At 43.3% G+C, this 26,482-nt stretch overlaps 1 protein-coding gene across 1 annotated transcript in view; it reads right to left on the bottom strand.

Annotated features, from left to right (window-relative positions):
- Positions 1–516: 516 nt before the first annotated feature.
- STOML3 (stomatin like 3) overlaps positions 517–26,482 on the bottom strand; it is a 32,459-nt gene continuing 6,493 nt past the window's right edge. Inside the window, exons 3-13 of the mRNA XM_006154237.2 lie at positions 25,120–25,230; positions 23,863–23,917; positions 23,552–23,715; positions 22,022–22,098; positions 20,881–20,960; positions 12,854–12,981; positions 12,700–12,772; positions 7,591–7,673; positions 4,887–5,090; positions 3,051–3,185; positions 517–1,194 (exon numbers count right to left, since the gene is read on the bottom strand). Coding sequence (XP_006154299.1) covers positions 970–1,194; positions 3,051–3,185; positions 4,887–5,090; positions 7,591–7,673; positions 12,700–12,772; positions 12,854–12,981; positions 20,881–20,960; positions 22,022–22,098; positions 23,552–23,715; positions 23,863–23,917; positions 25,120–25,230 — 1,335 coding nt within the window. The 3' untranslated portion in view covers positions 517–969. The remainder of the gene's footprint in view (positions 1,195–3,050; positions 3,186–4,886; positions 5,091–7,590; positions 7,674–12,699; positions 12,773–12,853; positions 12,982–20,880; positions 20,961–22,021; positions 22,099–23,551; positions 23,716–23,862; positions 23,918–25,119; positions 25,231–26,482) is intronic.

Here is a 26,482-nt window from a genome sequence, read left to right on the forward strand (position 1 = left end):
AGACAGTCAATAAGCACTAACTTCATAAATTCTGGCCTGTTTCTTAACATGAATCCTAAAAGAAAACTGCACCTTGCCAGTAAAATAACCTCCAATGGAACAATTTTTAAAGTACAGTCATATTCTATGGCTTCTTTATTTTTAACTAGTTTGGTTGGGGGACAGGACTGAGAGGAAAGAATGGGAACAGCATTACCAAACAATTCTCTATTACTTGTGGTTCTTGGGGCTAATAGAGAGTGAAACATGACATCCCAGGATGAGGCGCCCCAGTGGTTTGAACCAAAGAAACCAGGTACATGCATTCTTACTTATAAACAGATTGCCCAGAGCTTGCTGCCTTCTTGTCCCTCGTCCCACCCTCTGACAAAGTCCTAGGATGCTGAAGAACTGGCCAACACTCCTCAGGAAGGGTTGTGAGCTGAGGGCAATTTTCTCAGCAGGCATGGTAATAAGTTTGCTGCAGAAGCCTTCATTCTCTTTGTCTTTTACTGGAAATCAATCGTTAAGTTTCAGCATGTTGTGGTTCTATTGTAAATATTGAGGATTTAGCAACTTTGGAATTGTAAAGCAAATATGTAGTATACATATGGGCCTATGGTACTTTACAAATCTGGAGTGCATCTTAAAACAATTAAAAAGTAATTCTGAAATCTTACCGAGAGTTGCCCAAAGATTTCCTCCCTTACTGCAGGAAAGTCCCCACTATAAGTCAGAGACAATTACTAATGCGTTGCTAGAAGGATATTGAAAAGTTGATTATGTTCTTAAAAATAAAAGTGGTACCCAACTCTCGTGCCTGCTTGCTTGTTTGTTTGTAACCGCTACAGTTTTTTCTTCCTAATGCTATACCAGCTTTGGAGTATTATTGCTTGAACAGTGTTGGAATTCCCACCACATCTAACTGCTGGGTTCTCTGTAGGCATAGACAGGACTTCCTAAGCAATGGACTGGCTACTCAGGAGGACATTAGGCTCTATTAGGAACCTTCTTGTCGTTATTAGAGCTGACACCACCGATGCCCTCGAGTATATTCATGGGCAGAGGAAACACAATGGTAGAATTCTTCTCTGTGGCTACAGTGGCCAAGGTCTGAAGGTAACGCAGTTGGAGGGCCACAGGGGACTCGGCCAGCACCATGGAGGCTGACTTCAGAGATTTGGACGCATTCATTTCTCCTTCTGCCGCAACCACCTAAAATGACAGAAATGCAAGTTTACAATGGTCACCGGTGCTTTCTCTTTCTGGCTCCATCCTGATACTTCTTTGTCATTCTCAGAGTCTCCGCTTTGCCACATGGGCTTCATTTACTTTCTTACTTGGCAAGGATAAGAGTTTTACCTCTTCATGTGATTAGAGAAATGCGAGGAGGTTGCAAGAGGTGGGGAGATATATTTTACAAACTAAAAGTCTCAGAATCTTATTTTTAAATGAAAATAAAAGCACTATTTTTAATGCAAATGGGCACATGGCTATCCTACCCTAGTAATACTCTTCGGGGCATTTTGAGGCCTCACTGCCTGCTACATTTGCAGAGAAGTCTGAAATTCAAGGTTTCCAACTGGATTTTTTGTCATGTTTATTTGTCATGAGAGATGTTTTACTTCATTCTAAGTCGCTAACTTAGTCTCATTATCACAATGTAAAAACCATTTTCAGTTCTCTCAGTTCTTAATTACAAGTAGTAGCAAGTGCTTGCCTGATAATTTTCATTGGAAAACTATTGAACATTCCACTTTCCTAATTCTCAGACTGTCCCAGAATGCCCGAGGCAATACTGAGCTGCCTCATCCATGGGTGTTCACTGCCCTGTGCTTAAGCGATCTCTCATCATCACCAGGCCTCTGCTCCAGAGCTGTTGGCACATGGAAGATAAACCAGATATGGTTAAGAAACACAAGCAGAGAAAAATCTTTATCAGCTCACAAGATTGCCAAGAGATACACAATGGCTTCTAATTTCAGTTGGTTTCTGACAGTTCAGGAAACCTATCCAGACATGAAGGCTGCAGATCCAACAGACTTCCAGACATCTGGGCCAGAGTGCACTTACATTTGTAATTCTGACCTGGGTCTGACTAATCACCCCCTTTTGGTTAGTAGCATTTGACATAGTAGAACAAATGATGCTCAAAAAAACAGGCACCACATCGGCTACACCCACAATGACCAGCTCTACAAAATAAGGAAGATTCCAGGCCCCACCTAAAACTGCTTCACTAGGTCCAACATAGGGCCTGGGAATTGGTCTTCTGTTCTGTTTGCTTTGTTAAATTCTCTCTAGGGAACTCTGCAGCCGCAGTTGGGACCCACTTGCAAAGTTGTTCAGCATATGGCTGTTTTCTTGATGTTGCACCCATGACAACGCTTCCTAAAGGTACAGTAAACTGTTAGTTGCCTTTTTTTTTTTAATTAAGTGAATGTCTTTCTTTCTTTTTTTTTTAATTTTTTTTTTGAGAGGTTTTCGCTATAGGGCATGTGCGCTCGCCAGAAAGACAGGGAGAGACATAGAGACAGAAAGCGAGAAATCACCCTCCAGGGGGGATGGCCACACCGCAATCCCTTCTCCTCCATTCTCCTCTCGGGTTCTTGGGCACGCATGCACACGCGCCCAGCGTGAGTTTAAGCCGCTGGGTCTGGGACGCGAACCACGTTCGACTACATGGGAGTCCAGCAACATAGCCATTATGCTAACTGCTGGTTCCAATGTCTTTCTTTCTTGAGAGAGGAAAAAAAAAGAGAGAGAGAGACTAGCACCCTCAGCAGGTTCTCATGCCATGATCTACTCCCAGCCTTCCCAGCCAGCCAGTATCATGGGCATAAGCACTCACGCCCCATGTGTACGAGCCAGCCTGGGACCTTCCACGTGGATTTGCAAAGCTGTGCCACTAAGCAGCTCCTCATTATCTTTTAGTTCAGAGGAAACTCAATAAAGCTGAAAAAAATATTTCTTATCAAAATAACTGAGAGACCATCTTCCGTTCAGACTCTATCTCTGTGCACACCAGCATTAGACACTGACCCTCCAAGTGTAGACCAAACAGCTCTTACCCTGGCTCTGGCTTCCCGAGTGGCCTCGGCCTCAGCTGCCATGGATCTTTGCAACTGCACAGGGATCCGGACGTCTTTAATTTCCACCCGGGCTACCCGGATCCCCCACAACTCTGTGGCATCATCAAGTAAAGTCTGTTTCCAAATCAAAAGAAAGGATATTGCTCAGAAGATGGGTAATAGGATGTATGTTTCTGATATGTTTTATACTTGTGTGATAAATTCCTGTTTTCTTCTTTCATCTTTTTTTTTTTTTGGATGTATTTTGTATTTGCATTTGGAGTGAGACACTACTAAGGGAGTAGGAGTCAAAATTCTTATTGATCACTTCCTGAGATTTAAAGTGACTGACCTGAAGGATTGCAAAACAAAACCTCTTAGATCACTTAGTGGGCATCTACAATAGCAGCAGGATCCACTCCAAAACCATCCTTAAGGAAATGGGTGATCAAGTCATTTAGATTTGAACAAACAACCCAAATTTACTCGTCACTGGTGTCAAGCACAGAGAAATGCATGGCCTTTTCAGATTTTTGTTCTGGCTCTGCCACCGATGCAGTGAATCATCGGGCTTGTCTCTTAACCTCTCTGGTTCTCGGTTTTCTTATCTATAAAAAATTTCCTTTCAGGAGTGTCAGGAGGTTTGGAGATAACACACATATGATATCTATTAGTGACTGCAACGACTCAATGAATATTATCATTAGGTACTTTTTGAGATAGTATTTATTTTACTCTGTTCAATCTCTGCTCTGTAGCCAGTTTTTAAAAATAAGAAGGAATGTATTTGAAACAGGAGCTAACTAAAGTCAGAGATATTCTTGTCCTTTCTAAAAACTCAAAACCATTAAAAATATCTTGCTGGTGGTCTTGGAAGGGGAGGGGTGAGGAAGCATGCCTTGAGGACAGAAAAGTAGTTCCCTCGAAGGGGAGGGAGCAGAGATCTCTGCTGTCAAATGGCAAGTGATCCTTTGTCTTTTTGTGATCCCTTCAGCAGCCTAGAAAATGGTGAGACCGCAGAGAAGCCAATGACCTAACCATGGCTGGGTAATATCTGAGTTGCCAAAGTTACAGAGCTCTTACAAACAATACGGGGAGTTATCGTGTGGAGCTGATACTACCTCGTTAAACCTTGGGGCCTTTGCTCACTTTAGGCACTAGAGGAAAGGCCAAAAAAAAGGCAAAGTTAAATTTCCTCTTAATAAATGTAGCTCAGAATTAAAATGTAATGTTGTAGGAAAATATACAAATATGATTGTCCATAAACCAGGATGTATAAGAGATGAGATCGATATCTGCTATACCCTTATTGATATTATAATTAATTATAGCTAATAGTTATATAATATGAATTTATTATTAATATTGATGATGTAAGAATTTTCAGAGAATTCTAAGTCTATGTTGTCTCAAATCATTCCTCTTCCAACTTTCACATGCTACTGAAACATTGAAATACACACGTTGCTGAAGAAATTGCTGCACTTTCTGGAGTTAATAAACTAAAAATAAATCTAGTATCTAACCTCTTCATAAAAGACTAAAGTGTACAATGTTAAAACATAATTTTGAATTCCAAAGAAAATGAAAGAAAAAGTACGCAGTTCCTGAGGCTTCCTTTTCCTTCCCAGATGTTTAAATCTGTACCTCCTAATGATACATAAACGCAAACACCAACTAAATCTCACCTCTTTAGAGCAGTCTGTGTGTGTGAAAGTGCATGCAAACATACACCTGAGGAAAGTGTTCTGAATGGCTGGTATTCAATTGGCATTGATAATTGGAATGAATGAAGAAAAAGAATGAATTAAAGATGTAAGTGATTAGTTCTCGTACCTGGATGCTATGAGCAATCTCTTCTCGCCCAGATAAAATCTGAGACAAGCTCTGAGTCCCCAAGACATTTCTCAGGGTGGTCTGAGCCAGCAGAAAGGTGGCTTGGTGGACATCGTTGACATTAGCCACTGCCGAGACAGCGCTGTAGATTCTGTAGTAGACAACTCCATCCACCTGGGTAGTCACGGAGTCTCTGGTGAGGATCTGCAGGTCGAAAACAGGGAAAATTCATATGTTTATTATTGCCACAGCTTAGACAACGTGCCAGCCAGCCCAGTGTCCTCTTCCACAGGAGGAGAGCATTAATGACAGCTCATGCCAACATCACTGGAAATCTGTCCTGGCTTCAGTGTACCTTCCTAGCTGTTTGAAGTTCCAGGGATAGATGTACAGCTACCTAGATGTAGAAGCACACCTATCCTTGTAAATTAATCTTAGAGATGGCAGAAGCTCCAGATTTCCCACAATGAGGGTAGGAACTTTCATTATTTTGGAGATTTTTTTTGCAAGAAAGCATGTATGCTCAACAGAGAGAGAGGAGAGGGGGAGAGAAGATACAGAGGATGATCAATCCTCTTTTCCCCCATTTCCCCTTCCTTTCTGGATGTTGGGCACCCATGCACATGTGACTGGCTTGGTCACGTGGCATCTGGGTCCCTTAACCACAGTGCTGTGGGCTAACATAAGTACTTTTGTTTTAAAATGTAATAGCTAAGATTTTCCATAATTCTACTTTTAAACAGAAAACGCTTGTTTCCTAGATGCCCGGAATCTAGGTGACTTTCATTTTTCATCAGGCTTGTTGTAATAGCAGAGGTTTTCCATAATTCTACGATTTTAAACAGAAAACGCTTGTTTCCTAGATGCCCGGAATCTAGGTGGCTTTCATTTTTCATCAGGCTTGTTGAAGCAGTGCCTCTCAGAAAACATAGATGGCACCAGAGACCATGTGCTATAGTCAAGTAAAATAAAATCAGTTTAACTTTCTAGAGAAGCTTGTACCAATCATGTTGAATTCTATCATGAGGTATTTTGGGGTGAATGAAAGATTTCTAGGTACCATGGGAGCAGAACCTAGAACTGTCCAGTACAGAACCAGAAAACACCCACCGTAGGTCACTCAGCCTGGCAAGTTCTCCTATGGCAGGCCAAAGTTGAAACTAAGTACCCTGCAGCTCCCAAAAGTGGCCCGGCAGCGTCACCAGTGGGCCTTGCTTGACTTCCCCGGACCAGAGAGAGAAAATGAACCTTCACTTATAAACGTTGATTTCTGCCTTCTCACACCTTCGTCCTCTGACATCCTAGGCCCCCCTCACATACTCTTTCCTCTCCCTAGATCACTTTGGTTATGAGAGGGTGACATGGTTTGGGTCATTTATTTGTAGTACTTCAGAATTAAAAACACATATTTAAAATGCAAACATGGATGTGCCTGTGCAGCCTTTGCTCTTTCTGCATGTTCATCCCTCTCTGTTGTATCCAAATACAATTTTAAGTAAAAAACAAAGGTGAGAGTTCATCATGTAGCCCAGAAGTTGAGTGTTTTGCATAGCAAGCCAGATCCCACATACCACCACAGTTCAAATCCCAGCCCCAGTGGTTTAAAAAACATACCAGACACATGTGAGTACATACCTAAAACCCTGACAGGATGGAAGAATGTCAGAAAAAGGATTATGGCATGACTATAATTCATTGTAAGGTGTTTTCTCTCTCTCTTTCTCTCTCCCTGGTGATGACACAAACTCTCTATTAAATAATAATAATAATAATAATAATAATAATAATAATAATAAATGAAGGTAAGTATGACCACCCTTGGTGACGCAGGTGGTAGGACACTTCTATACAATGCTGGAGTCATATGGACAAGCCTGAGGTTCAGATCCCATGTATCCCTGAATAAGCCTGTAGTCCTGGATGGCTGGAAGGCTAGGGGAAGTAGCACAATGTGGCCCCTCATTCTCATTCATGAAGTAAATAAATAAATAAACTTTAAAAAGAGAGAGATTTTCTTTAAAAAAAAAAAAAAATCAAAGATTGGGCTAGCATGGCTTGGTGGTTAAGGGAGCTGGGTCCCACATGGTTGACTCCACAGATTGAGTCCCGGACAGGGCAGTTTGAAAATCATGACAAGAGTATGTGCATGGGTGCCTAAAATCCTGAGAGGAGAATGAAGGAGAAAAGATTGTGGTGTGGCCACAAAATGATTTCTCACCACTTCCCCTCTATCATTCTCTCTCTAGTGAGCACACGTGCCCTACAACAATTTAAAAAAAAAAAAAATTGAAATTACTAATGTAGATATCACTTTTAAAAAAATCTTTGGAGAAGGTGATGGAGAGTAATATAACCATCCACCACCCTCTGACAGACTCAGTTACACCCTTTAAACAGTGTGTTATCTTTCCTAAGCATCTGTTATTTCTTCATCTCAGCTTCCCTGCCAACTGAATCTTTTTTTTTTTTCAGTGTTCCTCCCACTCAATCATTCCAAGTCTCCTAGCAATTCAACCCTTCCTTTGGCTTCATTACTTGGCAAAACGGAACCCAGCAGCATCAGGATCCAACTAGAGTTCTTCAAACACTCAAACAGGTCTCTGGGGGGACACTGTTTGAAACACATTGTAAGATTCTGACTACTCATGTAATGGAGAAGACACGGGTTTTATTTCTAATAACAGATCTTTAATCAGAGAATTACCTCCTGTGGAGGGATGTTGCAAGTAACTGTTCGGAGATCAACTTTGACAAACACGTCTATGCAGGGTAGGACCAGGATCAAACCTGTAAATAAAATCAGTTTAAAATGTTGCCCTATTGAAAACAACTATGATAAATAATCTCCTATCTAGATGGTACATCGTTTTCATGGGGTTATCTGTACATGTTTCTCAGATGACCTTCAGTATATAGAGGAAAATGATTCTCTATCTGTCAGTGACAAGAGAAAAGTGGTTGCCTAAAAATTGAAGTCTTTGGGACCAGCAGTTAGCGTAATGGCTATGTCGCTGGACTCCCACATAGTCGACCGTGGTTCGCGTCCAGGACCCGGTGGCTTAAAACTCATGCCGGGCGCGTGTGCGTGTGTGCCCAAGATCCTGAGAGGAGAATGGAGGAGAAGGGATTGCTGCATGGCCATCTCCTCTGGGGGGTGATTTCTCGCTTTCTGTCTCTCTATCTCTCTCTGTCTGTCTGGCAAGTGCACGCGCCCTATAGCAAAAAACCTCTCCAAAAAAAAAAAAAGAAAGAAATTGAAGTCTTTTGGTAAGAAGCTGAAGATCCTTGACATTTAATTTTTAGATTTTTATTTCAAAACAATCTATTTCAAATTATTGTTTAATTTAACATAATTTAAAAGGAATATTTTGGAAATCAGTTTCCTAATCATAAAAATAACTATATAAAAGATACAAATAAAAGGTTTTTGACCTTAATTATCAATGAGTGCCAACTTTTTTTTTTCTTTTTGGAGAGATTTTCACTATAGGGCACGTGCGCTCGCCAGACAGACAGAGAGAGACATAGAAACAGAAAGCGAGAAATCACCCACCAGGGGGGATGGTCACGCCGCAATCCCTTCTCCTCCATTCTTCTCTCGGGATCTTGGGCACGCACGCACATGCACCCGGCGTGAGTTGTAAGCCACCAGGTCCGGGACGTGAACCGCAGTCGACTATGTGGGAGTCCAGCGACATAGCCATTACGCGAACTGCTGGTTCCTAGTGCCAACTTTCTCAGTCATCTTCAATAGTATTAAAGAAGTACTGAATTGGGATCAGCAGTTGGCATAATAGCTATGTCGCTGGACTCCCATGTAGTCGATTGCGGTTCGAGTCCCAGGACCAGGGGCTTAAACTCACGCTGGGCGCATGTGCGTGCGTGCCCAAGATCCCGAGAGGAGAATGGTGGAAAAGGGATTGTGGCATGGCCATCACCTTGAGGAGCGATTTCTCACTTTCTGTCTCTCTGTCTCTGTCTGATGAGCGCACGTGCTCTATAGCAAAAACCTCTCCCCACTACCCCCCCAAGAAAAGAAGTACTGAATTAAAATATTCCCAGGGTTAAGGCCAACAGGTGGCATGGTGGTTAAGGCACTGGCCTCCCACATGGCTGACCACAGTTCGAGTCCTGGGCCTGGCAGCTTGCTTTCTCACTTTCTCTCTCTCTCTCTCTCATGAGTATATGTGTCCTATAGCAAATAAAAAAATAATAGTATTGGGCCCGCAGGTGGCATGGTGGTTTAGAGCACTGGACTCCCCCATGGCTGACCAGGGTTCGAGTCCTGGACCCAGTGACTTGCTTTCTCACTTTCCCTCTATGTCTCTCTATCTCACTCTATCCCTCTCTGGTCAAATTAAAATAAATTAATTAATTAAATAAAGTGCAATAAAATAATTCCTTTAAAAATATAATAGTAATATTAAGTAATTCTTTTTTAAAAACCCCAGAGTCACTGACACTAAACAAATTAGAACTAACAGATAGTCTGTGGTCACATTCTAGTTCAAGCACAATGGCATTCCTCAATTGTGAATATGTTTCCTTCTCTTTGGGTTGTGAACTATTTAGATTTGGGGCTAGATTGGAGAAGAATGGGAATAAAGAATACCCAGCCAAAGAGAGACACCTCAGAAAGACCACCCACTTGCCAACATGTAGATTTGACTTCTAGCTACCACAAATCTGAGAAAATAAATTTCTGCTCTTTTTTAAAAATAATAACAATGTATATTTCAAAATGGCTAAAGTAATATATTTTTAAATATTTTTATTGGTAAAAGATAAGCATGTGAGAGGAAAAGAAACCATAAGGTTAGAACAACAAGGCATGCAATGCAGCAATGCAAAGGCGTGACTTCATTTCCATTTATCAGGAGGTTTCGTGGTATCGATTCGGTTTTCAAAGCAGAAACCATTTTTAGGTTGAACGTCATGTTAAGGGCTGGTAGCACCAGCAGAAAACACAGCTAGAGGCTATCTTTCTTTTGGCCTCTGGACCTTTCTGAGCCTTGTAGTAAGAATCATTACCCAGTTTGCTTCCTTTTTTAGTTCCAGGTCACTGTGATTAAGATCATGGTCTTTAGAACTAGGCAGAATTAAGTCCCCACCCTAACACTTGGTAACCTCGTGACCTAACTTTTCTCAACTTCAGTTACCTTTTAGATGTAAGATGGTAGTGAAGATTAAGCATGATCCAACATGAAAATAAAATAAAGCACTAAACACCATGTTGGGTATTTATTAAGTGTTCAAGAAATGGCAGATTTATTGTTAATATTTTTATTACGAAAGAGTAATTTATAATTTACGAAAGTGTAGAGGTTTTTCCATTAGCAATTTGGCTTATTTCCCTCTGGTCTTCATGACATTCTGAGGTAACTCATTAACCCCAGAGACATGTATGACGAGAGTTTTTATCATGGGACATTTAGTAGTGAAATCTCCTGGGAAAATTCATTTAAAAGAGATGCATTTTTCTCTAGAGTCCTCCAAGTTACGGTTTTTCTGCCTCTCTCAGACCCAATTTTATTTTAACTTATAATCAACCTCACCAGGTAGAAAATGGCTGGGAAGCATTTAATCTTGTTCTGTTATACTACCATTGGATAAATTTAATGCTTCTGTTTTGACAAACTCCTAAGAACATCCATAATAAGTCATTGTTGCCCTCTTCAGCCCTTTTAGGAAATTAGACTAGTAGAATTATACTAGAAATGGCAAAGCCTCCTTTATAAAGTTTTGCTTCTGAAGCTCTTATTTTTTCATTTAGCAGATATCTGAGTGCCTCACACAGCTTGTGACTAAGTACAAAGTGCACAGAGTATCACAGTGCCTAAGAAAGCTCCTGTCCCCAGAGATGTTACAGACTGAGGCCAATTTATTCAAGAAAACCATTACAGGGGGCAGAAAACAAGTCTTAATAGGGAAGTAGAGCCAATATCCATTTTTTTCCCCATATGTCTTCTAATATGCTATTTTGAAAGTTCCTCCCTTCATGAATATTGGAATTAACCATATGACATTTCCATTGTATGAGTTAAAAGCAAATATTAGCAATTTTATAGTTTAAATATTGATCAAGAATACACATCTACCCTGTACTTTGGGGCTCCAAGGAAGATGGGTTTGTTCAGTGCCAACTGAGATAGACTTCACTAAGAATTGATAAGTATTAAATTAATATCTTATTTCTAGGGAGTTTTAGTATTTTATGCCACCCTGCACACCTGCCTACCCTCCAAAAAAAGTTTCCATGTTTTTATAATATGAACAATTTAGAACATCTTTCCTCCGGAGGTGACAGAGGAAGTATAGAAATAAACATCTAGGGGACTAGCAGTTGGCGTAATGGCTATGTCACTGAACTCTCATGTAGTCGACCACAGTTCGAGTCCCGGACCTGGTGGCTTAAACTCACTCCAGGCACGTGTGCGTGCGTGTCCAAGATCCCAAGAGGAGAATGGAAGAGAAGGAACTGCAACATGGCCATCCACCCAAGGGGGTGATTTCTCACTTTCTGTCTCTCTGTCTCTGTCTTTCTGTTGAGCGCATGCGCCCTTTTGTGTGAGCCAAGCCGCCGTAAGCAAAACCTCCCCAAAAAAAAAAAAAAAAAAAAGAAAGAAATAGACATCTAGTATACAATTGGGTTGTCAGAAAAGTTATGACCCGTTTTTGCATAGAAAAATAGAAAAAAAGTGTCACGAGTTTTCCGACAACCCAACAGGTGTTAGAAAACCCAAAACTTGTTCCTATATACAACTACAAGGACAATCATAGGTAAATCGTCAAATCTATATTGGCCTCAGATTCTTTATTTTCAAAACCAGGAGATTTGGCGAATGAGTTGTACAGTGGCTTCCCATTCTATAATATCTTTCCATTAATCTACTTACCAGGAGATAAATTAACCTTTTATTTTCACTAGCTCTTTTTTGAAGAATGAAGATTTAAAAAATAGCTCCTTCCATGCTCTCCCTGAGTAACTTACTGGTCTACAACAGCCATGGACTCTCCTCTTGTTCTCCCAGCACCTCCTTAGTGGCCCAGGTGAGATGATGTTTCCCAAAGCACCAAGAACCACCCTTTGCTCACTGACCCTCTCAGAGAGAGATTTATAAACAGGTCTAGAATTCAAAACTCTCACACTCGTGGTCATTCCCACCAGCTCGCATAATAAGACAAATTCTTCTTTTGTACAGAAACACAAGGCTTCCAGCTTCCAGTGATTTTTCTCTCAATGGGCGCCACTAGGGGTAATAATTGGTAGTAGAAATGAAGCAGGCAAGACTCCATCTTGGAGGAGGGCCTCCACTATAAACCGTTAAATTCCTATGACTAGAAACTTGCTTTCTCCTCCTTTGCCTAAGAGTAAACAATGATTAACACTCCTATTGTCTTTAAACTTCATTCCTGATATGGAGAGACCCTGAATTCATGAATAACTCAAAGTTGATAGCTGTCTAAGGTTTCTGCCCTCCAGCAAACTTACTGCCCCTCCCTAGAGCTACAGGGTAACCTGAAAACCTTGGGTGGATTAGCACTTTGAATAGATTAGTACCTTGAATAGATTAGTCTTCCTGTGGAGAGTTCTGTGCCCGAGACCGCCCCTTCCCCAATTCTCCCATAAAGACCATGTCCAACACCCAGCGGGATCGGAGTTTGAGAGTGCTAACTCCTTCATGTCTGCCGACGTGATAAGCAGTTCTCCTAATCTCTCTGAGTGCTGCTTTCCATTCTTCAGCATCTGGTTTTCTGCAACAGAAATATGAGGTGCCTGTGATTGTTGCCAGGGGCAGCCCTAGTTTCATACCTGGCCCTTTTGCTTTGTCAGCCTGGATGCGTCCCAGCCGGAATACAACAGCACGTTCATACTCCTTAATGATCTGAGAGATTAAGGGAGAGCATTTAGTTTTAATAGTTCATCAGCTTCTACAAAGAGCCCAATTTATTTCCCAGGGTATTACCTTCAAGCACATCCATATGGAGATGGGGAAGGTAATGATCATCAACAACAAAGAAAGAGAAAACAGAATCCAGCCACATACACCAAGCTTCTTACTGTCGACACCTAGGAAATGAGAAGGAAGTGAGCCTGTAATCAATGTAGTTCTTAGAAAACTCCTACATGACTGACCTCAGTTTGAGTTCCTGACCAAGTGGCTCGAAATCACACCAACATGTGTGCCTGTGTTCCCAAAATCCCAAAGGAGAGTAGAATAGACGAGAAGGGATTACAACATCGCCATTCCCTTTAGGGGATGATTTTTCACTTTCCCTCTCATTGTCTCTCTTTCCTGCAAGCTTACATACGTGTACTATGACAAAAATCTTAAAAAAAAAAAAAAGAGGAAAGAAAAGAAAAGCCATCCAGCTCTATGTGGACAAGGCAATCACCCAGACAGCTAGACAATCTTGATGTGATTGAGGAGGAAATCTAAATCCATCCATATCTACAAATTTACTTAAATACACACAGTGTCACAATGTTTATTCAGGTGTTCAGAAATTAAAATTGACTAGAAGGGTCTCATGGCAATCGACAGCAATAATTATCATTACTTTTATATAGGGCTGCCATGGTTTATTAATCTCAAAATACATATATCAATGTTTCTCAAAATGGGATCCATGAGCCATCCACACTAGATTCACTGAATTCCTAAGTCGTGTGAATTCTCTAGGTGAAAGTCAAAGCAAGAGGGAAACAATGGGGCACATGAGAAAGTCTTCTGAAGTGTCATGAAATACTGGTTTATAGATGATTCTCTTTTTTAAATTTTTAAACAATTATTTATTTAACATTATTATTGACATCATTATTGTTTATAAATGTGTTTGCCATAGGGCATTTGCACTGGGAGAGAAACAGAGACAGTGATAGGGAAAGTGAGAAATCACTCCCCAAGGGTAGGGGACATGCAGCAATATCTTCTCCATTCTTCTCCTAGGATCTTGGGCATGCATGCACACACACCAGGCATGATTTTCAGGCCACCAAATCTGGGACTTGAACCACGGTCGGCCATGTGGGAATCCAGTGACATAACCACTACATCATCTGCTAGCCCCTATTATTGTTATTTTTTAATTTGCCTAGAGAGAGACAGAGAGAGAGGAGGAAAACGTGAGAAAGCAAGCCGCCAGGTCCAGGACTTGAACTGCAGTCAACCATATGGGAGTTCAGTGTCTTAACCACCATGCCACTGCCAGTAGGTGATTCAGCTACCAATTCTGTGGCCTTAGGCAAACCACTCAATCACCCTGAGTCTCCATTTCTTCACCAATAGGATGGGTATATTAGTTGTCTATCTTAGATTTTTGCTGGGTTGCTTTTATATGGCCCCTGGCCAACACATTAACACCTACATTAGTGAATATGTATTACTATGATAATTCATATATTACATATAGGTACTGTAGGAACTTGACATACCTTAATATTTGATTTTTAAAAACTTTTCTTAGAATCTGTCACTTTAGGGGAACCAGCAGTTAGCGTAATGGCTAGTTCGCTTGACTCCCACGTAGTCGCCCGCAGTTCGCGTCCCGGACCTGGTGGCTTAAAACTCACGCCGGGTGCGGGTGCGTGCGTGCCCAAGATCCCGAGAGGAGAATGGAGGAGAAGGGATTGCAGCGTGGCCATCCCCTCTGGGGGGGGATTTCTCACTTTCTATCTCTCTGTCTCTGTCTGTCTGGCGAGCACATGCGCCCTATAGTGAAAAACCTCTAAAAAAAAAAAAAAGAATCTGTCACTTTAGGGGAACCAGCAGTTAGCGTAATGGCTAGTTCGCTTGACTCCCACGTAGTCGCCCGCAGTTCGCGTCCCGGACCTGGTGGCTTAAAACTCACGCCGGGTGCGGGTGCGTGCGTGCCCAAGATCCCGAGAGGAGAATGGAGGAGAAGGGATTGCAGCGTGGCCATCCCCTCTGGGGGGGGATTTCTCACTTTCTATCTCTCTGTCTCTGTCTGTCTGGCGAGCACATGCGCCCTATAGTGAAAAACCTCTAAAAAAAAAAAAAAGAATCTGTCACTTTAGGGGAACCAGCAGTTAGCGTAATGGCTAGTTCGCTTGACTCCCACGTAGTCGCCCGCAGTTCGCGTCCCGGACCTGGTGGCTTAAAACTCACGCCGGGTGCGGGTGCGTGCGTGCCCAAGATCCCGAGAGGAGAATGGAGGAGAAGGGATTGCAGCGTGGCCATCCCCTCTGGGGGGGGATTTCTCACTTTCTATCTCTCTGTCTCTGTCTGTCTGGCGAGCACATGCGCCCTATAGTGAAAAACCTCTAAAAAAAAAAAAAAGAATCTGTCACTTTAGGGGAACCAGCAGTTAGCGTAATGGCTAGTTCGCTTGACTCCCACGTAGTCGCCCGCAGTTCGCGTCCCGGACCTGGTGGCTTAAAACTCACGCCGGGTGCGGGTGCGTGCGTGCCCAAGATCCCGAGAGGAGAATGGAGGAGAAGGGATTGCAGCGTGGCCATCCCCTCTGGGGGGGGATTTCTCACTTTCTATCTCTCTGTCTCTGTCTGTCTGGCGAGCACATGCGCCCTATAGTGAAAAACCTCTAAAAAAAAAAAAAAGAATCTGTCACTTTAGGGGAACCAGCAGTTAGCGTAATGGCTAGTTCGCTTGACTCCCACGTAGTCGCCCGCAGTTCGCGTCCCGGACCTGGTGGCTTAAAACTCACGCCGGGTGCGGGTGCGTGCGTGCCCAAGATCCCGAGAGGAGAATGGAGGAGAAGGGATTGCAGCGTGGCCATCCCCTCTGGGGGGGGATTTCTCACTTTCTATCTCTCTGTCTCTGTCTGTCTGGCGAGCACATGCGCCCTATAGTGAAAAACCTCTAAAAAAAAAAAAAAGAATCTGTCACTTTAGGGGAACCAGCAGTTAGCGTAATGGCTAGTTCGCTTGACTCCCACGTAGTCGCCCGCAGTTCGCGTCCCGGACCTGGTGGCTTAAAACTCACGCCGGGTGCGGGTGCGTGCGTGCCCAAGATCCCGAGAGGAGAATGGAGGAGAAGGGATTGCAGCGTGGCCATCCCCTCTGGGGGGGGATTTCTCACTTTCTATCTCTCTGTCTCTGTCTGTCTGGCGAGCACATGCGCCCTATAGTGAAAAACCTCTAAAAAAAAAAAAAAGAATCTGTCACTTTAGGGGAACCAGCAGTTAGCGTAATGGCTAGTTCGCTTGACTCCCACGTAGTCGCCCGCAGTTCGCGTCCCGGACCTGGTGGCTTAAAACTCACGCCGGGTGCGGGTGCGTGCGTGCCCAAGATCCCGAGAGGAGAATGGAGGAGAAGGGATTGCAGCGTGGCCATCCCCTCTGGGGGGGGATTTCTCACTTTCTATCTCTCTGTCTCTGTCTGTCTGGCGAGCACATGCGCCCTATAGTGAAAAACCTCTAAAAAAAAAAAAAAGAATCTGTCACTTTAGGGGAACCAGCAGTTAGCGTAATGGCTAGTTCGCTTGACTCCCACGTAGTCGCCCGCAGTTCGCGTCCCGGACCTGGTGGCTTAAAACTCACGCCGGGTGCGGGTGCGTGCGTGCCCAAGATCCCGAGAGGAGAATGGAGGAGAAGGGATTGCAGCGTGGCCATCCCCTCTGGGGGGGGATTTCTCACTTTCTATCTCTCTGTCTCTGTCTGTCTGGCGAGCACATGCGCCCTATAGTGAAAAACCTCTAAAAAAAAAAAAAAGAATCTGTCACTTTAGGGGAACCAGCAGTTAGCGTAATGGCTAGTTCGCTTGACTCCCACGTAGTCGCCCGCAGTTCGCGTCCCGGACCTGGTGGCTTAAAACTCACGCCGGGTGCGGGTGCGTGCGTGCCCAAGATCCCGAGAGGAGAATGGAGGAGAAGGGATTGCAGCGTGGCCATCCCCTCTGGGGGGGGATTTCTCACTTTCTATCTCTCTGTCTCTGTCTGTCTGGCGAGCACATGCGCCCTATAGTGAAAAACCTCTAAAAAAAAAAAAAAGAATCTGTCACTTTAGGGGAACCAGCAGTTAGCGTAATGGCTAGTTCGCTTGACTCCCACGTAGTCGCCCGCAGTTCGCGTCCCGGACCTGGTGGCTTAAAACTCACGCCGGGTGCGGGTGCGTGCGTGCCCAAGATCCCGAGAGGAGAATGGAGGAGAAGGGATTGCAGCGTGGCCATCCCCTCTGGGGGGGGATTTCTCACTTTCTATCTCTCTGTCTCTGTCTGTCTGGCGAGCACATGCGCCCTATAGTGAAAAACCTCTAAAAAAAAAAAAAAGAATCTGTCACTTTAGGGGAACCAGCAGTTAGCGTAATGGCTAGTTCGCTTGACTCCCACGTAGTCGCCCGCAGTTCGCGTCCCGGACCTGGTGGCTTAAAACTCACGCCGGGTGCGGGTGCGTGCGTGCCCAAGATCCCGAGAGGAGAATGGAGGAGAAGGGATTGCAGCGTGGCCATCCCCTCTGGGGGGGGATTTCTCACTTTCTATCTCTCTGTCTCTGTCTGTCTGGCGAGCACATGCGCCCTATAGTGAAAAACCTCTAAAAAAAAAAAAAAGAATCTGTCACTTTAGGGGAACCAGCAGTTAGCGTAATGGCTAGTTCGCTTGACTCCCACGTAGTCGCCCGCAGTTCGCGTCCCGGACCTGGTGGCTTAAAACTCACGCCGGGTGCGGGTGCGTGCGTGCCCAAGATCCCGAGAGGAGAATGGAGGAGAAGGGATTGCAGCGTGGCCATCCCCTCTGGGGGGGGATTTCTCACTTTCTATCTCTCTGTCTCTGTCTGTCTGGCGAGCACATGCGCCCTATAGTGAAAAACCTCTAAAAAAAAAAAAAAGAATCTGTCACTTTAGGGGAACCAGCAGTTAGCGTAATGGCTAGTTCGCTTGACTCCCACGTAGTCGCCCGCAGTTCGCGTCCCGGACCTGGTGGCTTAAAACTCACGCCGGGTGCGGGTGCGTGCGTGCCCAAGATCCCGAGAGGAGAATGGAGGAGAAGGGATTGCAGCGTGGCCATCCCCTCTGGGGGGGGATTTCTCACTTTCTATCTCTCTGTCTCTGTCTGTCTGGCGAGCACATGCGCCCTATAGTGAAAAACCTCTAAAAAAAAAAAAAAGAATCTGTCACTTTAGCTCATTATATTAGATGTCTTTCTGCTAATCACATATAGTGATAGCAGGGACATTTTGATTTAATGAATATTACACTGCAGTAAGATGGGACCGAGTTCAAATTCTGGTTCAACCAACTAAAAGTGTGTAGTTTTCTTTCTTTCTTTCTTTCTTTCTTTCTTTCTTTCTTTCTTTCTTTCTTTCTTTCTTTCTTTCTCTTTCTTTCTTCTTTTTGTTTTTTGTCAAAGGGCCTGGGCATTCACCCAAAAGCAACAGGAGAGGGAAATTGAGAAATCACTCCCCAGGGGCGAGGGGGGATGACCACACTGCAATCCCTTCTCCTCCATTCTCCCTCTGGGGTTTGGGGCACACACACACATGCACCTAGCATGATTTTAACACTGCCAAATTCGAGACTTATCCACAGTGAACCATGTGGGAATCCAACTCCTTTACCACCACCCTACCCACTGGCTCCAAACTGTGCAGCTTTAATTACGTCAATCGCGTAATTCCTCCAGTTTCAGGATCCTTGTTTATAAATCATGAATCTGTTATCAAATGTGAAGGGTCTGACTGACCCTTTTATTTAGAAGACTTTATTGCCACTGTTTTACCTCCTTTTAAATTCTCCCTCCTCTTTGTTCCCTCCTTGACCCACATTCTTAGCCCCACATTCCCCTCAGGGGATTTGCGTTCTCCACACACAGCTTTAGGACTAATTATATACACTAGCCGGCTCCACCCAGAAGGTCCACAGACACCATGGCTCTCTCTACCTTAGATAATGCCTTCACTGTCCACCCTATTGCTCAGCTCAGAGACGGGTCATCATGCCACTTCTCTACCCAGCTACAGAGTTAAAGCCATTGAGTTTAAGTGACATCACCTTAAATCCACCCTCACTTACCCATTTTACTGCTACTGATTCTTTGAGACCCAGGACACGTTTATGAATATTCAGAAGTATTCTAGGCTTTTACTGCTACAGACAGTGCTGTGATAAATATTTCTAAATGTGTGAAGTTTTTTTTTAATTTAGTTTTTTTTTTCTTTCTTTTATAACAGAGAGAAGGAGAGAGAAAGAGCACTGCCAACAGGATCTTGATGCCAGAATCTACCTCCAGCCTCAGCCAACCTCAGATAATGGGCATGGCCATGCCTAGCATATCAGGGAGGTCTCTGGACTTGAACCCAGAACCTTTCTAAGTGGATTGGTCTCACAGAAACTCGTGTTTACCACTGCAACACTGTCTGGACCTGGAAAGGTGTGTTTTTCTGCCTTTATGGAGGATAAATTCCTGACAGTGGCTGTGTTGTTACGTCAAAGAGATTTGTATTTACAGTTTTGATTGATGGTAAATGAGCTTCAGAGAGTTTGTGCCAACCTAAACTCTCACCGACAGTATGCCTAGACCTGTTCCCACATATTATGTCTTCATTATATCCTTTCAGTCTTTTCAATTGTTATAGTCTGATTTTTAAAAACCTAAGTTTTGAACACAAATTTAATATTAAAACTTTTTAGTACAAGGACTAGCGGTGGTGTGGTGGTTAAGGCATTGGACACTCACACATGTCTGAACATGGTTCGAATCCTGGACCTGGTGGCTTGTTTTCTAGCTTTCCCCCCCCCTCTCTCTGGTCAAAATAAAATAAATGAATGAATAATAAAAATTAAATAAATAATTCTTTAAAAGAAAAACTTTTTAGTACAAATATCCTTCTATAGGATCTAAATACATATGAAGGTATATTCTGCATAATAAGGGCTTGCCTAAGTATTCCAAAGTTTAAATTTCTAAAATATCACCTTTCAACTCCTCAGATACATGGTGAAATGGATCAGACTACCATGCAAGGTTAAAAAAAAAACTTGATGCATTTTTATAGAAACTTGTTGTGTTTTATTTATTGGTGCTTTTGTTATTGCTATTAATAACACAGCCTGTATATAAATATTCTCACTGAGCAAAAATATCCAAGCAACTAACCCCTATGACTATTTTCTCCTCGGTCCCACTTTTATCTAGAGAAGTTCCGTAGTTATCAATTCGATGTATATCTTTATAGCTTATAGATCCCTTTCTACATACTTACATATGCATTTAGAAAATACATGGCCATGATGTGTAGATTTTATTTTGTGATAAATGGCATCACACTGAACCTAAATTTCTAATTTTTAAAACCTTAATATAAAAGTAAGGGCTATCAGGTGGTATGGAGATTAAGGTAGCTGGATCCTACATGGCCAACTGTGCGGCTGGAATCCTGGAGCCAGCAGCTTGAAAAACACATTGGGTGCATGTGTGTGTACCCAAAATCTGAGAGGAGAGTGAGGGAGGGATTGTCACATGGCCTTACCTACTGGGAGAAGATTTCTCACTTTCTCCCTCATGAGCATATGTGCCCAATAGCAAATAAATAAATAAATAAATAAATAAATAAATAAGTGGTATTTTGGAGATATTTTAAAGTCATTACAGTCACATCTATCTCATATTTCTTAACTGTTGCATGTTCATTCATCCTAAATCCTAAATTAGCTTATTTAGCCACCCTCCTATGGCTTGACGCTATGGTAACTTGCAGTTTTGCCTTCACAAGCAACAACTGTGCTCAGATATGGCCGGCACAGCAGTATGCAGTCCCACGGAATCTTGGTTAAAAAAATGTTGAGAAGGCAGCACAGTTCCTGCCACCTTTGGCGTGTGGTTTGCTACTTGCTGACACTGTAATCTTTGGTGTTCGGACACCTTGGGTAGCTATGAGGCTGTGATTACAGTAGCTGGACTCCTAAAAAAGTACCCTGTTTAATGCCCTGAGCCAAACCCTAGGCATTTCTGAAGTTGTCACAGCCTTTATACCAGCTGAATAAGAAAGTATTGGTCAGAAAGAAAACTACCCTGACCTACAGGAGCTCCTCGGAATCCTACGAAGCCCTTGCATCATTTTAGGCATGCGGGAGCGTCCACTCTGGTAAGTTCTGAACATGCTGAGAAAGACAAGAGACAAAGACATGATTTATCTTTCAAGATTTACACCTGAGCATTTGAATCACCCAGGCCACTACTTCTGGGAGACCTGGTGGAGCCTGGGGGTTTCATTAGCTGCCAAGGCTGTGCATGTTCTTGGCAGCTTCCCTGCAGTCTCTCAGCTCAGCCACGTGAGCACGCACAGCTCTGGGGCCAACATGGAACAAGAGCTGGTTTTGCAGCTTCCAACAGAGCAAATCTCTCAGCCGTTCTCTCTCCATACCCCCTCTCACAGTTAAAACCAGGATGCTGTGCTGAAAACCAATTATGAGGATTATAGTTCTGAATGAAAGGATATGCTAGGATTGTGTTGTAAAGAATGTTTGAAAATCTCCCATACTGCCTTTACTCCAACCCACACAAGGCTCTTGCTAGGGCTTTCCCCTGGGCTCAGGAATGATTGAAGGAAAATGGTCTGTACCACCTCTTTGTTAGCCATTAAGTCCTGACTGCATACATGATGGTTTAGATGTGTCCCCCAAACTCCATGTATTGAATGCATTAAAAGAAGATTTATTCTGGTTATGGTGTTGACAGGTATAGCCTTTGGGAAGTGATTAAACATCAGAAGGGAGCTCCCACAGGCCAACAGGTGGTATGGTGGTTAAGGCAGCTGGATCCCACATGGCCAGCTACGCTGTGTGAGTACCCAACCCAGCAGCTTGGAAATCATGCTGGGAATGTGCGTGTGTTGACCCAATATCCTGAAAGGAGAATGGAGGAGAAAGGACTGGGGCATGGCCATCTCTTGGGTGGGGGGGTGAATTTTTGCTTTCCTTCTCTCTCTCTTTCTCTTGGGTGGGGGAGTGAATTTTTGCTTTCCTTCTCTCTCTCTTTCTCTCTTTCTGTCGAGTGCATGTGCCCTATAGCAAAAACTAAAGGAAAAAAAAAAACGAAAGAGAAAAAGAAAAAGGAAAAGGAAAAGAAAAAAGAATGGCGAGCCCATGACTGAGTTCTCTGGGTCTGTAAGAAGTGGGAATGAGACAGAGACATGACATGCTGTGTGCTTCCTCTGTCTCACCTTCTGCCATGATAATCACCAGCAAGAAGACCCTCTTCAGGATCAGCCTTTTCACCTTGAACCTCCAAAACTATGAGCTAAATAAGTACACTTTTTCTCCTAAATTATCCACACCCAGTCATCTCCATTAGGACAGAAGTCTGACTGCTTTTTCCTGTTCCTAAAATCTCTCCCAGAGGGCCTGGGGTGAGTCATGCCCACAGACATTAACAGACCATTTTGGTCCATTTGATAACAGAAAGCTTCCTTCATTTTGTCCCTGGCATAGTATCCCTGTGATGGGTGAGTCACACCCAGAATCATTAACAGACCATTTGACTTATTGATAACAGGACTTTTCCAACATCCTGTCCTTGAGACAGTATCTTTGACTGCATACAAGCCCGCTTATCTCTGTTAAAGTACACCCTTTGCCCATCCATTCTCAAAACACAGACTCCCCTTTCCAATTACCAACCTAAAAATTGTGGAAGCCACCTATAAACCTATAAGCCCCTGCTTCCACATATCCCGCCTTTTTGGGCCAGACCAATGGAAAGCTCTTCACTAAATTCTAAACTCTCAAAATCAAAATAAAAGAACCCCTGTACCTGATCACTCCAAGAAAGGCATGTTTTTCCTCCTCTCAAGGCCTAGGTCTCTCAAATTTGTGCTTAGAAAAAGTGCATTAATTATTATTTTTGGAGAGTTGGTTATTTCCATCAACACCATTATTGCTCAAGAACTTGACTAAAACGACATCTAACCATCTGTTTGATCCCTATCCACAAATATGTATTTCTGTGTTCAATTATCATATAACCATAAAGCCATCATCCTATGCTTACTTCCTGGTAGAGAATTTTATTTTGCCACACCCCACAAATTTCCCCTGATTTCTCATTTAGTTATTTCAGAAATAAATAAATATCAAGCACTGTGCTAGGGATGAAGATTAGTAGGAGTACAGAGTATGAAATTTGCCAAGAGTTTAAGTCTAGAAGGGGAAACAGACCCTAGGGGTAGGTGTCATGGTATAGTGCAGATTCACTACTTACTTCTAAAAGTCTATGACTAGAAAATAAGTGGAGATTCCCTTCTCTGTGACTGTGACAAAGAACGGCAGAATGTTTAACCACCCTTTTCCTTTCAATCTGCACAGAGGAAAGTAGAAGCATAATGCAGAGAACCTGAAACCCAGAACCACTGACGACCAGGGAACAGGACTCTGAAACTTCAGCTGGAAGGACAATTCCCCCTCTCCCCATAGAGGGCATGTGCATTCAATGGAGAGAAAGAGAGAAAAAGCAACCCTCCATGGGGGATGGTCACCCTGCAGTCCCTTCTCCATCTCTCCCTCCTTTGGTGATTTTGGGAACACATGTGTACGCACCCGGCATGTTCTTTTTCAAGCTGCCGGGTCCAGGACTCACACTGTGCAGTTGACCATGGGATCCAGCTGTTTTAACCACCACATCAAGGCCTGGTCTGGGGCTTTCAAGATAACCAGGCCAACTCTTTGTAGCCAGAAAATTTGCTGGTTAGTGTTACCATCATCATCTTAATCACTCTGTTAAAGAAGGTGGCACCCACAAATTCCACAAACTGACAAAAATTCAGACCTACTTTTACTGACTTTGGTAGTGAAACAAAAAGCTTCACTTGTAGAGGCATTTCCCTGGGATTTGGTTCCTGGTGCTTAGAAGCAGTCCTTCCTGCCAGAGGAGATCATCATTGGGTTTTGGCAAAGACTCAAAGGCGGACGGAGGGAAGAGTGGGAAAGTTTTATAGTGGAAAAAAGGGAAGGCTCAGGCATGCCATGGCTGGAGGCTGTGGGTGCAGGGACGCTAGCATGGGCTTACTGGAGGGAGCCTCGGTGTGATTGTGCAGGGGCACATCTGGTCTTCCCTGATTGGCCTAATGTTGGAAGCAGGGGCAATTAGGGGAGCTATCAGTTACTAATCAAGTCCGAGCCACTTTGGGCTGATTCTTGCAGAAGCTATCAGTTGATTTACTGACTTACTAGAAATAGGAATCTGACTTCCTGCAGATCTGACTTCAAACTGGTTTCTTAGGCTACTTATCAGAAACAAGGGAGTTGGTTTCCTGGGCAGGTTGCTGCAAGTGGGGAGTCAAAGTTACATTTTTTTATACATGGCTGGCCTTTTTCTATTTGTATATTGAAACAAAATTCAATTCATTTCAAGCCAAATACCTAAGATTTGTGCACTTTACAATACATACCAGTGTCAGACCCTCAATAAATAGTTAAACAAAGACCAGAGCATGAAAGGTCAGGCTAGTTTTCAGGATGGAAAATTCACCGCTTGCTCTGCATTCTCAGAAAGAGGAGTGGAGGGACCAGCAGTTAGCATAATGGCTATGCTGGACTCCCATGTAGTCTACCACGGTTCAAGTCCCGGACCCGGTGACTTAAACTCATGCTGGGTGCGTGTGTGCGTGCCCAAGATCCCGAGAGTAGAATAGAGGAGAAGGGATTGCAGCGTGGACATCCCCCCTGGGGGGTGACCTCTCGCTTTCTGTCTCTCTGTCTCTCTCTTTCTGGCGATCACATGTGCCCTATAGCAAAAACCTCTCCAAAAAAAGAAAAAAGAAAGAAAGAGGAGTGGAAACCCTAAGCTAAGCCAAACCTGTGGGCAGACAGGAGAGAGTGCAGGATGAGAACGGCAAGTACAGACCTAAAACAGCCAGCCACATCTTCTAATTCAGCTCCACTTAAAATCTAGAGGACATCTCACAGGTCACATAGCCCCCGTAGATCTTACTTTCCTCCTCTGTAGCATGAGAATAATGACAACAGTGGACTGAACTGGGTCATGGGGGCTCTGTGAGTTTAACCCACATGGAAAGCCCCTGGTTCCAGCCTGGAAATCTCCCTGAGTACACCAGGTACATGCACGCCCATGTACATGGGACTGGCTGAGGCTGTGGCATCAGACCCTGGTGTGGTGCTAATTCTTCCTGTCTCTCTATTTCTCTCTCTCTCTCTCACTCGTGGAAAAAATTAATTGGTAACTTTTTTTAAAATGATAATAATAGCTAGTTGTGAGGAATTGATAAAACCACACATATAAAGGAGTTTTAGCCATTAGCCATACCGTGAGGCCCTCTAGCCAACCTAGCAATGATTTTTCCTCGACCAAGACAGCCTCAAAGCTCTCCTTAGCTTGGTTACACTTTAGACAGGCTTCTTCTGGCCTCTGGCCTCTCTTAGAGTGTTCCAATGAAAATACTTGTCAATATAAATTCTTTCTCTGTACCTTTTTGCTTTGACAATTTACATTTTATTTTATTTAGTTATTTTTGTTTGTTTGCTTTCCCTTTACCAGTGAGGATTATAAACGTTGTATTATGAATGCTCTGTTCTATCCAATAATGGCTCTTCTAAATTTTCAAGAATGTACAATCACAGCTCTAGATCCCTGAGGGTTTCTACCTGCCAAAGTAATCTGGTCACTGACACTATAATCTTCCAGACAACCTTGAAAACTTAAAAAATACCAAAGCTACCAGGTCTTCAGTGCAAGACTAGTAAATCTTATCATTTACTCTAGTCTCGTGAGTACAAAATTATATCATTCTAAGAGTTTTCAAAACAGTCAGATTTGGGGAACCAGCAGTTAGCGTAATGGCTATGTTGCTGGACTCCCACGTAGTCGACTGCAGTTCGTGTCCCGGACCTGGTGGCTTAGAACTCACGCTGGGCGCATGTGTGTGCGTGCCCAAGATCCCGAGAGGAGAATGGAGGAGAAGGGATTGCGGTGCGACCATCCCCCCTGGGGGGTGATTTCTCGCTTTCTGTCTATATGTCTCTGTCTGTCTGGCGAGCGCACACGCCCTATAGCAAAAAACCTCCCCCATCCCCCCCAAAAAAAAGTCAGATTTGTGTTTAACTTAGGAAGGAGGATCTTTGCTTAGTAATTACATGAACTTTACAACATGCTGTCTATGGTGAGTTCCTTTTCACCATTCACTCTTTTTTTGAAAAAAAAAAAAAACACAATCTGAAATAGTACATTTAAAAAGGTGTAAAACTAATGCATTTAATATCTTATATGCATTATCCAGCCTAAGAGTATAAGCCTTTACTGGTTCAAGTCCAGGGACCGACCTAAGTACATCAGGCACATGCTTGTTTATGATCTAGGGTTGACTGAAGGCTGGGAATAGATCCTGGCTTCAGGATCCTATTGGGGGTTTCCCTTTTTTTCATCTTCTCTCCCTTTCTCTGTCTCTCTCACTCATGGAAGAAATAAAATTTGAAGAAACAAAAAAGAAAGTGTAAGTACATGGATGGACCAGCAGATGGCATCATGGTTATGTTGCTGGACTCCCATGTAGTCAACTGCAGTTCGAGTCCTAGACCTGGAGGCTTAAAACTCACACTAGGCGCATGTGCATGCATGTCCAAAATCCCAAGAGGAGAATGGAGGAGAAGGGATTGTGGTGTGCATGGACCCT

Source organism: Tupaia chinensis, unplaced genomic scaffold, assembly GCF_000334495.1.
Source record: "Tupaia chinensis unplaced genomic scaffold, TupChi_1.0 Scaffold000402_1, whole genome shotgun sequence".
NCBI lineage: Eukaryota > Metazoa > Chordata > Mammalia > Scandentia > Tupaiidae > Tupaia > Tupaia belangeri.